Raw genomic sequence first — 16,545 nt, forward strand, 5'->3', positions numbered from 1 at the left:
GGCCGCTGACGCGCCCGCGTCCGAGCAGCCGTGCTGCGCGAGTATTAGGGTGGGGGCGGGGTGTGTTAAACTCGCTCGCCAACGCTCGCGCGTTTACGCAGCAGCAATAGCATTAACGGCGAGGCGCGTGCGCAAATTCGCGCAGTCCTTTAGCGCTAGCCTTTGTGTGCAAGCGGTTTAGGGCTTAACCACCCAGAGGTTTGCGCGCATATTCATACCGCCGTTTTCATTAGCGCTAGCCTTTGTGTAAAACGAGGGCCTGTAGCGGCGCGCGTGATTTCGCGCGTGCGTGGGAAATACGTGCCTGCAGAGGCGCGCGCGTGCACGCCACTGCGTTCGCTTTTGTGGTGGTGTACGTGGACGTGTGCGAGATAACCCTGGGTGGTGGTGAGCCAGCCAATAAGCTCTGTCCCTCTGAGAGGGCGTTGGCGCGGGGGGGGGGGCGATCACTCGATTGGCGGGGGCCCGGCGAGAGGCGGCCGACGAGGAGGAATGGGGAGGAGTGGAGGGGGTGGACGTCGCGCCCCGCCCGCTCACAGGGAGCGGGGAGGCGGGCGTCGGCCCCCACATTTTTTTATAATGTGATTTACAGTAAAAGTAATTGTAGCGTGAAAGAATTGACGTCACATCAAAATGCGCAACTTTAAATAAATGTAAACAACACATTCTACTTAATTAAATATACGTTTTAATAAATGTTTTCTCCTACAACATCAGAGTGCAGCGCCACATTAAATACGCACGACAATGACAATAGTTTAAAGCGATTCGAAGCATGTTTTCTTTTTGGGGGTGGGGGGGCACAGCTTTGTAACGTCATATTTGAGGGGGGGGTCTGACTTTTTGTGACGCCGTGTGTCATTTATGGACGGCCCCTTAAGTCTTTTGGATGATATTGCAAATGTCGAACGAAAATCGAGCTTCAAACGTGGAACATCCCAGTTGTAATTGGTGAATGCATCATCCAGTGAACTTATGTATATTGAAGCTCTTTTTCACAGACGTCCAGTCGGATGTTGTGTAACGGGAGGCTGGCACGGTGTAAGTAAACACGGTTTAATGACAAACTCATAAACGCTGACACAAGTTAAAACTAAGGGGCTTGTTGACAAAACGACCTTTGCCACGGGGGATGGGGAAAGAGGAAGGGAGGATCTTTCAAGCACTCCCTATAGGGAACCCACAAAACTGCATTTCCCAAACTCGTGTCCCCTGCAGGATAGCAGCAGCATCAACACCACGGACACTCACGCTCCCCTTGCCAACAACACCGTCTCCATTTCCAACCATCCACGAGATGGCTGCTCTCAACAACACCTCGGTCGTCGTGTACGCGGCCAAAGACCTCCGGCTGGTGAGTAACCGGCCGTAGCGAGGGTTGGTAAGAAACTCGAGCACGGGGAGACTCTCAGATCCCCCGCCGGCTTGCTGAGGCTGCTCGCCCTGCCGGTTTCGCGCCGCCTGCACCGGTAGAGTGAGCCAGGCCGGCCCGGGGAGGGAGGTCCCGGGGGGTTTGAAGTTGATGGGCAGCGGTGGTGTAAGTTTGGTTGATGCTGAACCACGGCTGCGTAGGCTGGGCCGTGCGGGGTGAGTTGTGTTTTTGAGCTCTGTGTATTGCCGCGTTGCACGTTCATGCGATCAGCTGATGTAAACGATGCGGCTGTAGACTGTAAGTACTGTCACTCAGTGCATTCTAATCCCACGAAAGATGCGTGCACAGGGATACCCCAACAGTTTATGTAAATGTCAACTGGACTGATTCTTTTTGTGCGAGTCGCTCCCATTGCTTGTCTGTCTTGGTCACCGTGTGTTTCTCTATCTCTGTACTGTATACTGTATATATATTTTCTGTGTATGTCTCTCTTACTCGTATCTGTCTCCGTGTCTCTCTTCATATAGAGTAATCTCGTTTCTCTCTCCATGTCTCCCGTCTATCTGCGTCTCACTCTCTCTCCCCATATATCCGTCTTGCAGAGGTGGGACAAAGTCATTGTTATGCAAGTCCAAGTCGAGTCGCAAGTCATCAAATTCATGACTCGAGTCTGACTCGAGTCCAAGTCACATGACTCGAGTCCACATTTCATAGGTGGGACAAAGTCATTGTTATGCAAGTCCAAGTCGAGATGCAAGTCCAAGTCGAGTCGCAAGTCATCAAATTCATGACTCGAGTCTGACTCGAGTCCAAGTCACATGACTCGAGTCCACACCTCTGCCGTCTTGTCTACACGTATCTGTGTTTCACTCGCATCGTCTCAGTGTCTCCCGCTCACAGTCTCTTGTTTCTCCTCGCGTCTTCCGCGACTGTCCCTCGGGACGCCCTACTGAGTATTATGTACTGAGTATGCAGGGCGGCAGTATTTGTTGTCACAGTTTCGGAGCACGGGCCAAAAATGTCAAGCGGCCAGCAACAAACAGCACGAGTAATAATATGCAAGCGTTGACACGTCTCTGTGAGCAAAGCTTGGGAGAAATAAATGATGGGGGGGAATTCCAGAGTGGAGCAGTGTGAGGGAACAAGCAGAGAGAGAGAAACGTTTGTGACCTGCAGTGTGATTAGTGGGTGAGTGAGTCGGTGAATGGTTGAGTGGGTGAGTGAATCTTAAAGGGATTTGTATAGCGCTTTAACCAAGGAATTAATAATGGTACATATGAATATAATGGTCGAGATGAGGTGAATGAAAGAGATGCGAGGAAGCAATGGGGGTAAATCTGTGATGCGTGAATTCGGTAAAAGTTAAATTGATGGCAGTAAATGATGATGAATGATTCTTTGGTTCTTTCGATAAAGTCACGTATAAAGATAAAATAATAAATTAAATTAAATACTAGCATACGACGTTTCGATTGCAACACAAGCAATCATCATCAGGTATAAATTAAATAGGAACACAAATCTAGTATACTTAGAAATGTAATGTAATACAACAGAGAGTCGGATAACATAACAGTCAACACCCTATCTGGTTGATTACGTTCTTCCTGAGAATGCTAAATTTGAGAGAGAGATTAAACACAGAACCAGAAACATAGACAGACATATCTCTGTGATATCTGTCTGCTTATATGTCTGTCTATGTTTCTGGTTCTGTGTTTAATCTCTCTCTCAAATTTAGCATTCTCAGGAAGAACGTAATCAACCAGATAGGGTGTTGACTGTTATGTTATCCGACTCTCTGTTGTATTACATTGCATTTCTAAGTATACTAGATTTGTGTTCCTATTTAATTTATACCTGATGATGATTGCTTGTGTTGCAATCGAAACGTCGTATGCTAGTATTTAATTTAATTTATTATTTTATCTTTATACGTGACTTTACCGAAAGAACCAAATAATAATTCCTGCAGTCACGAAAGCTCCAAATTAAGTTTGATGATGAATGAATTGAATGAATGGGGAATGAGTAAAAGCCATATGAGAATATGAAGAGGAAAAATAATGAATGATGGGTCTGGTGGTTGAACATGGCATGGATAAGTCCAATCAGTCTAAACTAAACTTTATTTGTTACCAGGTAAGGCCAAAGTGATAGCTCAACGAAGATGGCTTATCACGTGTAAATTTCGAGCAGCCGAATACTCCAAACGCGTGATGTTGATTCTAAATGTGGATGGAAAAACCAGAGGACCCGGATAAATATCCACGTAACCATGGGGAGAGAGACACGCAAACTCCAAATATACAGCAGGCGTTCGGGTCGGGGTTGAACTCCATGACCTGTGTCAGCCACTGTGTCAGCACGGTGTAGACTGTGTCCTCAACATGCGGGGTGGAGGAATCAAGGAGTGACTTTCATGAGAAACCGTAACAATGATAGAAGAGGAAGAAGAGTGTTAAGGAGGTGAATGACCACTGGTGAATGAGTATGCACATTCAAGTACACATAACACTGTGTAACACAAAAAAAATGTTAGTGGTAGTGTTATTTCCAAAAGCAAAGTGTGTGGGGAATAATAGCCACTTTCTATACTTTTTAGGCATAAGCAATAAATAAAAATAACACTTAGTACCCAGGAACAAAAAATGGTGTTACATAGTGATATAATACTCATCATTGCTCAACAAAGTACTCAATAGACAGAACCGGGGTGAATGTAGCCGAGTTTGAGTTGGCACAGACCAGGAGTAGTCATACTGGTAGAATCCCCCACAGGGGATTATTGTGTCCGTCCGTCGTGCAGGGAGGGGGTGGGAGGGGCTGGGTGGGGAGGGTGGGGCTGGGTGGGGAGGGGAGGGTGGGGAGGGGCTGGGTGGAGAGGGTAGGGAGGGGCTTGAGGGCTGGGTGAGGAGGGTGGGGCTGGGTGGGGAGGGGCTGGTCACCCCGTGGTGCCCTTATAAAACTCAACGTTTAACCTACTCACGCCAGCTTGTGCCTGCCCTCACAGTCGGGCATATTTGCGGAATACACCACGCCGCCGTTAACCCTGGCCATTGACCGAGCAACCCAACGTTCCTACCAGCTCCCTCAGCAGGAATGTGTTTATGTTTGCGTTGATGGATTGTTCCAGTCAACCGAGTGGGCTAGATTAATGACTTATTACAACCATTTAAGCTTTACACAGCACCCAGTATTTTATGCGTGGTGCAAACATCATTAACAGTTACTGAATAACAGAATTGTGGCCCTCTTGTCTTAGATCACCATGAATTCAATTCGAGAAAATGTGACCCAACTAATAGGTAAGCATTGAGACAGAGACAACTGTCGACTGGTTTCATCCTTAACAGGACTAATCAGTGCAAGAGTCGGCATGCATGATTTAAAACGTTTTTTTTCCTCCCTGCACTGTTGTTTTCTATTTATGATGGGGTTTTCTCATCGGGTACAGAATTGAATAGTGGTTAGAGCATAGCCACAGGCGTGTGAGCATTTTACAATCTGGCTGCGTTCATCACCGCTGCAGTTACACTCTCCCTTCCTTGACTCTGCGTACGCAGGTGAACCGGGAAATACCTGTGCCGGGCCCCAACGGTAAGAGCCGAACCGCAACCATGAAACCACCCATTCGTCCAGCAGTGGAAAAAGTAGAGAGGTATCTAGGGAATGATCCTTTCCCCGCCATCTCGGTGATTCCTTGATATGTCAAAGGCATACATCTGAATGGTAGCGCCATCTTGTGTTGCCTCCGAAACGTGATTTTTATTTAATACAAATTTTACTTTTATTAATTTTTTATTTTAATTTTTTACCTACGTGATTTTACCGAAAAAACCTAAGAATATGAATCCTTGTAGTCACGAAAGCTTCAAATCTAGAATTACAGGGGGATCTTTGTCTTTGTGGTGTTGGTGATAGTAAAGGTGAAGGTGTGGGTGTGTCTGCACCTTTGTGCCATGTGACCCCCCAACAGAGGTGTTGCTCAAGATGCACTCGGTGGGCATCTGCGGCTCGGACGTGCACTACTGGCAGCACGGCCGCATTGGAGACTTTGTGCTTCGAGAGCCAATGGTGCTGGGCCACGAGGCGGCTGGCACCGTGTGCGCCGTGGGGGCCAGCGTCACCCATCTCGTTCCTGGTCTGCGGCACGGACGCGCCCACACCGCGCACAGCGCACTATCAGCACGATCGTGACGCGCGCGAGACTCCTTGTGATAGAACGTTCGCGGAGCGTGTTATGTGAACGCGACACATGATGGGAACATTTGCCTGGCCCACGCAACTTGCGCGAGATGCAAAAGTATAGCGGCAAATGTGTGACGACGTGACAAGCACGAGATTCGCGGCACACCTTGAGGAAAACACGCGATGCGCGCCCAACATATGGATACGCTTACGTTATGCTTATATTATTCCTGCAGCGGCTTTTGGCTAACCATTGAACGAAGACGGTCACTGCATCGCACGTTTTCATATCCGATTCTGCGGCCATCTTGAACGCTTCCGATATTAGGAAGCCACTGGAGCTATGACCTTTTAAATCTTTGAACTACTTTTTGTGCATTAGTTGTTGTCCTTCCCATGCACCTTGCATAAGCATGGTTGGCCACATACAGTACAAAAGAAGTTCAACATGCATTCGTCATGTTTACAATATACATAACATGCAGGAGTCATACAGAGAGTAAATTAAATGCTCAAGACATGCTCAAGATGCCCACAAGACTCGCGGTGTGGGTGAAAAAAACGGGCGACGCACTCGCCGCACACAACGTGCTCACAGCTCGTGACATTTATGGAGCTCGAATGCACAACACGCAAAAATACACGCAAAACACGCACAAAACACGCCAACGGTTCAGAGACATTCTTACAAAATGCTCACAATGGGCCCAGCGCACGTGACACAAGATGCATTCGTAACAAGGTTGCCACAATTGTAATGAATCATTGTCGGGAATCATAGTTAGGCTAGGAGTTGCTGTGTGACTTGACCCTGCATCATCCATCGCCTGCTCTTAACGTCATTTGTCCACGTGTCCATCCGTGTGCGCATGTCTATGTGCACGTGTGCGTGTGTCCATGGAGAGCAGGATTGCGGTCGTTAGCGTACGGCGCTACAAACCTGGCCACCTGAGTTTGATTACCGCTTATGGCCAACATCAGTGTTGAATATCTGCACTAGTCTTGAGCTTCCCCGAAGTCAACGGAGCTTTAAATGGGTGCCTGGTGTGGTATGTAAACATCAACACTCGGGAGGCAAAAACGGCTGTGCGTGGTACTGGCCACCCCTTCATGGGAGCGGTAGTGTAGTTGTTAGCATGTTACGAACCCGGCAACCCGAGTTCGATTCTCCTTCATGGCAAACATCAGTGAGGATTATTTGAACTGGTCCTGGGCCTCCCCTAAGTTGACTCGGCTTCAATTGAGTACCTGGTGCGATGTGTAAACATCGTCACTCGGGAGACAAAGGCGGACGGGCGTGGTGCTGGCCACCCACCCCCTCGAGTGCCGTGCTGGCCTTCATAGGTGCTCGCTCATAGCACTTGCCCCAAAAAGTCTGTTAAGGCTATACAGGGGATTGTTGCCTTTGTCACGCTTGTGCCCAGGGGACCGGGTGGCCATTGAGCCTGGCGTGCCGCGCGAGAACGATGAATTCTGCAAAAACGGCCGCTACAACCTCTCCCCGAGCATCTTCTTCTGCGCGACGCCTCCCGACCACGGCAGCCTGTGTCGCTACTACACGCACAGTGCCAGCTTCTGCTACAAGTGAGCGCCCCCAGTGTTCAGCAGAGTCGGAGTCGTTCACCCCCACGCCCCCCCCCGCCTTCCCAGTGGCTCCAATGATTGTTATAATTTGGGCCAGTGGTTGGATCTGAGATGTACAGCCTTTTTTTCTGGTGTCCTTTTGACCGTCTCGTTTGTACTGATTTTGTTCAATGCGTTGGGACTACATTCTACATCGGTTCATAATATCAATGATTAATTTGAATGAACCTTGAATGATTCAATGCAGCCTGCACAATTTGTTTTGCAGTGGCGAGGGTTAATATATATTGTAATCAATATATGGATCCATATGTTCCTATCGTTCATCTTACCATGTGCGATGCCAACTTCTCTTCCACTTAGGTCACCTCAAACCTTTTGTGCTGGAGTCATGTGGAATATCCACCACTGGCTCAAAACTGGAAAAGCAGAGCATTTCCCCATGCTGCTTACAACAAGGGAACACTTTGAATTGTCTTGTGCTGGGTGGGACTGTTATGTGTCACTGTTTCTTTGAGCTTATATCACAGCACATTGCGACACTGCAGAGCGTCTAATTGTGACATTGCATGAGGAGGCTTGAGAATGAATGCACCTCGTAGAGAGACGGAGACAGAAGGAGAGAGAAGTCCTGTGCCTGGACTAGATTACGGAGGAGGGTGGTTGGCGGAGGGGTGTCGGGGCGTTCACCAGTAACCATGGCGACGGCGGTGCTGGTCCGGTGCAGGCTTCCTGACAACGTGAGCTATGAGGAGGGGGCCCTCATTGAGCCGCTCTCCGTGGGCATCCACGCGTGCCGCCGCGCCGGCGTCTCACTGGGCAGCTACGTCTTCATCTGTGGGGCAGGTGGGCTACCCCTTACCACCTGACCGCACTTCACCTGGTATCACCTCACCTGCTTACTACTCACCTGGTGACTGGTTGCTCATCTGACCCTGCCTCATCTGGACAATAACTTCCCCTGGTCTCATCTGGTTACTACTCACCTGGTTTCTCACCTTACCTGACCACACCTCATCTGGTTACTGACCTAACCTTATCACACCTCACCTGACCTTGCACGAACTCACCTCACGCAGTCTGAATGAGGGTACTGTGGAATCAGTATTATTTATTCGAAACATTGTGGAGACGTGGGGAGTGATGTCACCTCTTTGATCCACATTCCTCAGGTCCCATCGGGCTCGTGTGCCTCCTCGTGGCCAAAGCGATGGGGGCGGCAAAGGTGGTCATCACAGGTACATGGCTTCATCATCATAATCGTAATAGCCACCATCATCACTTTAACCATCATCATACTTTCCACTGTCATAATTGTCATCTTCATCACTATCATTGTCATCACTTCTTACCATCATAGCAATCACCATCATTGAGTCATCAATTATCACTACGACTACCGTCGTCACCACCACAGGTATTATGTAACGACCCACACGGCAGCCCGTGGCCTCCCCTAAAGGGCTTTACCGCAGTTTGCGATCCGCTGCGTTGAGAGGTTCGTGCGTACGTATGTTGAAATTCTTCGGCACGTATGTGGGTAACCGCACTTCGTTTTTGCAGACCTGTCGAGCGAGCGTCTGGCGAAGGCGCGGGAGCTGGGAGCCGACTTCGTCCTCCATTCGGGGGCGGGCAGCGAGGCCTGCTTGGGCGGCCCGCAGGACATGGCGCGTCGCGTCGCCGAGTGCCTAGGCGGTGCGCCACCTGAGATCTCCATCGAGTGCACAGGCGCTGAGGCGTGCGTGCAGGCCAGCATCTACGTGAGTTCGCCCGCACGTCCGCTGTGATCAACCGGGAGGTAACCTGTACGAGCCTATTAACACTGCAGGGAATTTAATATATAATTTTTATTTAACTACGAGTTATATTCAGAATATTTTTGATTGCTCACATGGTAGTATTGTTGTTTTTTTCTTCCGATTTATATTTTGTTGCTGTAATTTAATGATTTGATTCGCTTGTAATTTTGGTCACCAAAGTAACTTTTTCAAATAAGACTATCCTGGCCTCCTGAGTCCTCACCCTTGGTTAAACAACACAAACTTAAACTTGTAACTGCATCTAACAATGCTGTGCAACCCGCGAACATGGAGGTGCATATATATTAACCCTTTCCTATTCTGATGACGAATGTATGTGTATATCATCAATTTTTCTTCCAATTTCCGTTCCGGTTACGTACGTTTACGTCATCGGAACGGAATGGATTCGAAACGGAATGGATTCGGAACAGAATAGGAAGTAAAAGGCCATGCGTGAGGGCGTGTGACACAGTTTGGCGCCGTTGTTGTCTCTGCAGTTGTCTGCATTGAATAGAGTACAATGCATTTAAAAAGAGCGGCACTACGCCTCTCTAAGTAAAATTAATGCTAACCGCTTGCGTGTTCCGAGATGCAGTGGTAAGCGGGATACCCACCCTGCAACTTTCAGATGTCTCGGAACGGGAAAGGACTAAGATGTTTTCAGCCACTTCAATTAAAAAGCCTGGTCTATGGTCACCATCAAAAGCAAAGAGTGAATGTGACCGACTGATAGGCACAACCGAATTCACAACTTCCCTTTCTTACTCGTGTCTGGACGTCTCTTCTCGGCACTTGGCTGACAACCACGTAGCCCCGCAGCCGCCTACATAACATCCCGGTTTGCATGGTGGTCGCCCATCCAAACTATCTAGGCTCAACCCTGCTTAGCTCCCAAGATCTGATAAGATTGTGTGCATTCTGGGAGATTTGGTCTTAGTCTTGCCATTATTATAGTAGACAATTATAATACCGATTTCTTTCCATTGACAGAATGATTTTACATATATGGTTGACCAATTGACGTGAAATCTACAAAGCATATATGATCTAATTATATTGTATACTGTACATACATGAACAAAAGCTTTGATGCAAAACTTTTTTGCCAATTCTTTTAAAAAGTGCTTCATGAATACGGTAGTTGAATGCATCAACTATTAGATGTTTGATTGGTATCTAATTTAATGAGTAATGAAACGGTGGAGTAAAATGTGGTCATAACAATATATTAACCGGAATTTCTGGGAAAGTCACTCCATAACCCATGATCCAGCGTCCTCTCCCCTCCGGCATGCTGACACGTGAACATACAACCCAGCGGCATCCTTCCCCATTCTCAACAGATTTGTTTCAAAGAATGCTTTTCCAATACATGTGTATGTGTGTACCTAGCATGGCACAAGTCCCGTGGTGATATCACCACCACTTAGTGGTTAACGACAGTTATTGTACGTTTGTGTGCATGTATGCAAGTGTGGGGAGCAGTAATGCAGTGCTTGGCATGCTGTGTTACAAACCTATTGACATGAGTTCGATTCCTGCTCATGCCCAACAAGTGATGATTATCTGAGCCGTTTCTGAGCCTCCCCTAGGCCGACTCAGGCTCAAATGAGTACCTGGTGCAGTGTGTAAACATCGCAACTGGGGAGACAAAGGCGGCCGGGCATGGTGCTGGCCACCCATCTCCTTGTGTACCATGCCAGCCTTCATAGGTGCTCCCTAACAGTACTTGTTAAGGCTGTTGAGGTATCTTTGTTTTGTGTGTGCATGTACGTGTATGTGTGTGTGCATGTACGCGTATGTATGTGTGTGCGCGTGCCACGCCAGGCAACGCGCTCCGGGGGAGTCCTGGTGCTGGTGGGTATGGGCCCCACGTCCATCACCCTGCCCATCCTCAACGCCGCCGTGCGGGAGGTCGACATCCGTGGCGTCTTCCGCTACTGCAACACGTGAGCCCGCAGCGGTGGCGGAGACGGCGGTGCCGGTGTGTCGCTGCTCACCAGAGCCCTGAACCCTGATTCGTTCTCGTTGGCAGCGTCATTCCTCTGCTGACTCGTCCGCTAGTTAACAAGTGGGAGCAACATCAACAGTGTCAAATGATAGAATTTCGTTCCAGGGGGTGGCAGTAAAATGATGATAATTTAGTGGAGTTTGGGGAAGTCATCCCAGCGCAGGTGTGAGAACGATAGCCATAGAACAGCTGCAATTCTGATAGCTACATGTATGATTGCAAGAACTACAGAACAGGTGTGAGACCTATAACCACAGCACATGTGTGCTGTGATCATAGGGTGTTTAGAGTATTTAAAGTATTTGGCTGCAATAAATATCCACATGATTAGCCACTTCGTTGAGCTATCATTTGTGATAGCCAGGTCGCTTATGAAAAATAGCTTTATAGCTCAATGGGCCTTACCTGGTAAAATAAAAATAAAAATTGGTGTGAGACTTATAACCACAGCACAGGTTAGACCAGTAAACACAACACGGGTGCGAACCCAGTAAACGCAGCCCGGGTGAAAATCGAGCAAGATGGGCACAGGTGAGACCCCTGAAACGACTTCGTCTCTGGTGCGGCGTTGCAGGTGGCCGACGGCGATCGCCATGTTGGCGTCGCGGCACGTGGATGTGCAGCCGCTCGTCACGCACCGCTTCCCGCTCTCCTCGGCGCTCGAGGCGTTCGAGGTAACACGGCGAGGGGAGGGCATCAAAGTCATGATCAAGTGCGACCCCGACGACGAGCAGCCCTAATCGCAGGTCTCCCCATGCACCTCATCATCACTCATGCCACCCCATTGTCAAGCCACATCGTCACATTACCTTTCATATCCCCTCATTGTCATATCACCTCCTGTTGTTGTATGTGCTTGTCTTCTAAATGTGGCATGAATGTTGTGGATTGTCAAAAAAACACAAACTCATTGTTCAGAAAGTGTACTTTTGTCCAGAGGCAGATTAAATGGACGATGGAGTGAGTTAGCACAATTAACGTGTGGCCATCTGTGCGAAGATGATAGAACAAATAATTATCAAAGTTGGACTGTAAAGTGTTCTGATGAAACTCGCAAGTCATCGCTTATTGCGTGTTCACACTAATGCATTAGAAGAGCACGGTTCTACCATTGAGGAACAGTTTTTGCACAATGTGGAAGTGAGCCCATTCTGACAGGGAATGCGTGCCGTTATAACGAAATTTCTGATTGGTCAACAACAAGCTTCTCTCTTGATCTGTGCAGCTGAGCGGTGTGATACAGTAATGCTGCCATGCACCCTTCGTTATTTGTCCCGCCATCTCACTGTGTGCATACATCGTATCTCGCCACAATGTATCATGACATTATGTATGGGGAACTTGTTTTCACTTAAGGCGTTTTTGTTGAATACGGAACTTCAAGGGGAACGCATCTACCGCATTAAACAAGGACTTACTGCATGTGGGTTATCGAGTGTTTTCGAGACAACCCTCAAATTGGAATGCTCACAGAACACTGCTGTAACATCACCCCACTTTGAAGAACAATATCTGAAAGATGATACCCGCAGAGCTACTTCTGAGGTCGCTTCAGTTGTCTTTTACCCATGATATGTGGTGCATTTTCTCACATGCCCTACGAATTTTTAGCTGTGGGAGGAAACCAGAGAAACTGGGAAAACCCCATGCAGAACAGGAGGGAGAGAATGCAAACGCCACAAAAGGAAAGGCACCTGACTTGGGAATGGAACGCAGGCACCTCTGGCTGCGTGGCACTAGTGTTACCACTGCACTGCCAGAAGTAACACGGGCATCACTACCAAATGTGTATCACAAAGGAGAAGTTGTTTTGTCAGGAGAGCATCGGTGCTAATCAGAATCAGAAGATATTTTTTTTTATACTCGAGCAATCTGATGAGCTATAAAGCTCTTTTCCACAGATGTCCAGTGGGGGCAGGTCAGAATGTTACAACAACATAATACAAAAACATGATAGTAGTGCAAATTATAGGCAAAGTAAACAAATCACTTAAAAATATATACAAAAAAACTAAACTTATTTTAATCTCACGGAGCCATTAGCTTATTTTTCAGAAGCGACCTGGCCACAATTTATAGCTCAAAGAAGTGGCTTATCACGTGGAAGTTCACAGCAGCAAATAATTGAAACGTGTGCTTCTAAATGTGGAGGGAAAAATCGACGCGATTGAGGTAACAGCATTGGCTGAGTGCCTCTGCTGCTGCTGCTCGAGCCTCTACACATGGCGGGATCCTCCTCCGTGTTGGCATTCTTGTTCCTTCTCATTGGTTCAACAGAACGTCAAAATTCCCCGTCTCCTCAAGAGTGGACCCGCAGATGTTATAGGAAGACACAAGCCACAACATTCAAAAGCTCCTCTTGCACAGATACATACACCAGGGCTTGTATGTCATAGATTCTGTTTGACACAAGTTTTAAAATTAGTAAGGCATGCCGTCATAGTGCGTGTTATGCTCGTGATATCACAGTGCCATTAAGTTTCAAAGTCGTGTCTCAAAGCCAAGGATGTGCAGCCTATTGCCCAATAGCCGCTTGTTTTATTTAAGTTGTGTCCATAACAGACCAAAGCGTTGGAGTTGCTGTGATTGACAGATGAGTGTAATTAACCTCCGTATTAATGCAACTTAAAGCAAAGTGCACAGACTAATTCAACTGAGGTAATTAACACAGGAAATGTAATTATTACTCTAAAATACCAAACTGGCTATCGCGTTTGTGAAAATGTCTAATTGTGAAGAAAAAAGTCCTCATTTATTTTATATCCTTAAATACAGTTGTATGTACAGTATCCTGAAGTTCGATTACAAAATCATGTCAAGCGTCAAATGTAAAAAAAAATATTCGTGACATTTCTATTTAATAAAAAGCAATCGCAAAGCATTGCATTATAAAATTGTATTTTCCAAATGAGCCACACACAACAACCCAAAACAAATATGTGCCATGATTATTTTCATATCGATCAAATAACATTGTAATAGACTGCCAAATAATCTGTTCATCTGTTCCATTTTACAAACCAAAAATTCAGTCACAGCAGAGCATTAGTGATCAAGTGATGATGTTTAAAAAAAACAGCCATTATTGTAGATACCTGTGCATGGCACTCAAACAAACCATACGATTGCGAGCAAAATCATGCGATAATAAATACAATGTTTAACTTGGCACATGTGGCCTCCATCTTGCCGTGAAATATATTCAAGAGGCACCTGAGTTTGAGTCCTAGCCATGGTTAACATCAGTGGTGCGTGAAATCTGAACTGGTTAGGGCCCTCATTCACCCTGAATGACCAGCCTGGTGAAATGAGCAAATGGCCCTCATGACAGACATGGCATGTGGAGGCCTTCGTCCAGCAGTGGGTTTACGAGGGCTATAAATGATAATTACAATGCACGTGAATAGCGCAAAAACACCAGCAATAACGAAAGTTCTGCAAAGGTGTGAAATTCGCCCCCCCTCCCCCGTTACTGATGTGTTGCGACGGGGTATTTCAATCGCGGTGCCGCGTCACTCAGCATTACACTAGCGTCTTGCCAGCATCACAGTTGTCGCACCAGCGTCTATACAGCGTCAGACCAGCGTGATACCAGCGCCTCACCTGTGTCTCAATGGCATCACTGCATCACACTGACGTCTCACTGGTGTCATACCAACGCCACATAGGCGTCTCATCAGCATCTCGCCAGCATCACACCAGTGGCTCCAGCTGTCTGTAACGCCGGCCCATCTCCTGCCACAGCAAAGATCCTGCCTGTGCCGGGAGACACGAGCCGTGTCAACGCCCATCACGTGTCCAACAAGAAGATGACGCGTGCGCTCACAATACAGGACCAGAATTATGCATTTAAGAATCGATTATTTACAATGTATGAAAAACGACATGCTCATGTGCAAATGTTACATTCAAGATAAGATTGGAAAACCTACAGCCGTTGGGCAGAATGCGGCCCATAACTTGATTTCCTATGGCCTGCAGCCATACAAGGCCGACCGGCTTAAAACAGCCCGCAAATGATACTTATCCGTCTCTTGCGCGCATCTTCGCCGCACTAATCGGGCACTGGAGGGGAATATTTTGACCTGCCATTGCTGCATTTCTCACGTTTTTGCGTCGATTCGGCATTGAGAAGTGGAGGGTGGGGGGGTGGGGGGCCGGAGGCAGGGGTGGGGGAGGGAGCGCACTCACGACGGGAAAGCCATGCAGGATGTCGGTGGACGTCCTCGTGAAGCCGTGTGAGCGTTCTGTCAAACGCATCACATTGTCCTGCCGCTCACGCCCCCGCTTCTTGGCTTTCACCTTTAGCTACACGTGCCGCGTGGGAGGACACAACCAGGGCGGTGCGGTCCAGGTGAAGGTGCCGCATAGGAGAGGCACAGCCTCGACAACGCAGGTTGCAGACTCACGCGACACTCGCGTTTGAAAGTTCTCCCCCTGTTCTGCATGGGTTTCCATCGGGTTCTCAAGATTTTTTGCCCATAGCAAATAAAGACCCAAAAACCCACACAATGTACACTGGTATTTTCCAAGCATTCCAATATTGAAAAACCACCTAAACATTACTCAATTGGAATTTACATAGAGCAACATCGCCCCCTACTGCAACAACGTAGGACCCTCCTGAAAAAGTCTTGATACGCGTATTTATACTAATAATAAACACTCTTTCCAGAGGTGCATCGGAGACCTAATTAGGCAGACAATACAGGGTATTTTAAAAAGATGGACCCAATTTGAAATCGTTATGACTCTGCAACCACGAACCGCCAATAAATGAAACTCTTACCACTTGAAAGGGTGGGGCATAGAGTTTCAAATGATTACCGCTAGATGTCTCTACCAGCGCACAAACAGCCCCTAGCCTCAGTCATTCGCAAGATGGCGACCCCACAACACAAGGCGTTTTGCGTTCTGCAGTTCAGCAAGACTGAATCCATAATTGTGGTGCAGCATGCGTTTCAACGGTGTTTTGGCATTGATCCGCCAATGTCAAAGAGCATTCGTCGTTGGTACCGACAATTTGAGGAAACAGGCTGTTTATGTAAGGGGAAGAGTACAGGGCGACCATGCACCTCAGGAAAACGTGAGCAGAATTCAAGTGAGTTTTCTGCGTAGTTCGCAGAAGTCCACTCGTCGTGCCAGCCGAGAACTTGCGATTCCTCATACGACTGTCTGGCATGTGTTAATGCGACGTTAAATCATGAGGCCATACCGGTTGCAAATGGTACAGGCTCTTCGTGCAGGTGACAAAGGAAAGCATGTAGAATTTTGTTATGCGGTGTTACAGAACATGGAGGGGCGACAGCTTCTTATCGAGTTTGATTTTTAGTGCTGAAGCAACGTTTCATCTAAGCGGTAAAGTTAACCGTCACAATGTGCGCATATGGGGATTAGAGAATCCACACGAAACTGTAGAGCATGAGCGTAATTCCCCGAAAGTGAACGTGTTTTGTGCTGTTTCTCAAAGAAAGGTTTATGGCCCTTTTTTTTCGAGGGAAACACAATTACGGGGCAAGCATATCTCGAAATGCTGTAGAAATGGCTCTTTCCACAACTTGATGAAGATTCCGATGACTTCATTT

General features: G+C 47.5%; 1 protein-coding gene across 3 annotated transcripts; it reads left to right on the forward strand.

The window, feature by feature from the left end:
- The first annotated feature begins 1,153 nt into the window (after nt 1-1,153).
- On the forward strand, nt 1,154-13,514 carry SORD (sorbitol dehydrogenase). 3 transcript variants are annotated; one of them, XM_078877654.1, is made up of 10 exons: nt 1,199-1,354; nt 4,939-4,972; nt 5,352-5,516; nt 6,988-7,147; nt 7,875-7,993; nt 8,320-8,385; nt 8,711-8,907; nt 10,777-10,898; nt 11,535-11,706; nt 13,238-13,514. In XM_078877654.1, exons 1-9 carry the CDS (start codon nt 1,298-1,300, stop codon nt 11,698-11,700), a joined length of 1,086 nt encoding a protein of 361 aa, XP_078733780.1. In that variant the 5' UTR covers nt 1,199-1,297; the 3' UTR covers nt 11,701-11,706; nt 13,238-13,514. The 3 variants fall into 3 exon arrangements, with proteins under 3 accessions (XP_078733782.1, XP_078733780.1, XP_078733781.1); XM_078877655.1 differs by adding an exon at nt 4,638-4,680 and having other exon boundaries at nt 1,229-1,354; nt 11,535-13,514; XM_078877656.1 differs by having other exon boundaries at nt 1,154-1,354; nt 11,535-13,514.
- Nucleotides 13,515-16,545: the final 3,031 nt, after the last annotated feature.

The sequence above is a fragment of the Lampetra fluviatilis genome, chromosome 48 (assembly GCF_964198595.1).
Source record: "Lampetra fluviatilis chromosome 48, kcLamFluv1.1, whole genome shotgun sequence".
Classification (NCBI taxonomy): Eukaryota; Metazoa; Chordata; class Hyperoartia; order Petromyzontiformes; family Petromyzontidae; genus Lampetra; species Lampetra fluviatilis.

Coding starts and splice junctions, on each gene's coding strand:
- SORD (XM_078877656.1), top strand. CDS start 1,298: ATGGCTGCTCTCAACAACACCTCGGTCGTCGTGTACGCGGCCAAAGAC. Junction 5,517..6,987: donor CGTCACCCATCTCGTTCCTG/GTCTGCGGCACG, acceptor GCTTGTGCCCAG/GGGACCGGGTGGCCATTGAG. Junction 8,386..8,710: donor GGCAAAGGTGGTCATCACAG/GTACATGGCTTC, acceptor TCGTTTTTGCAG/ACCTGTCGAGCGAGCGTCTG.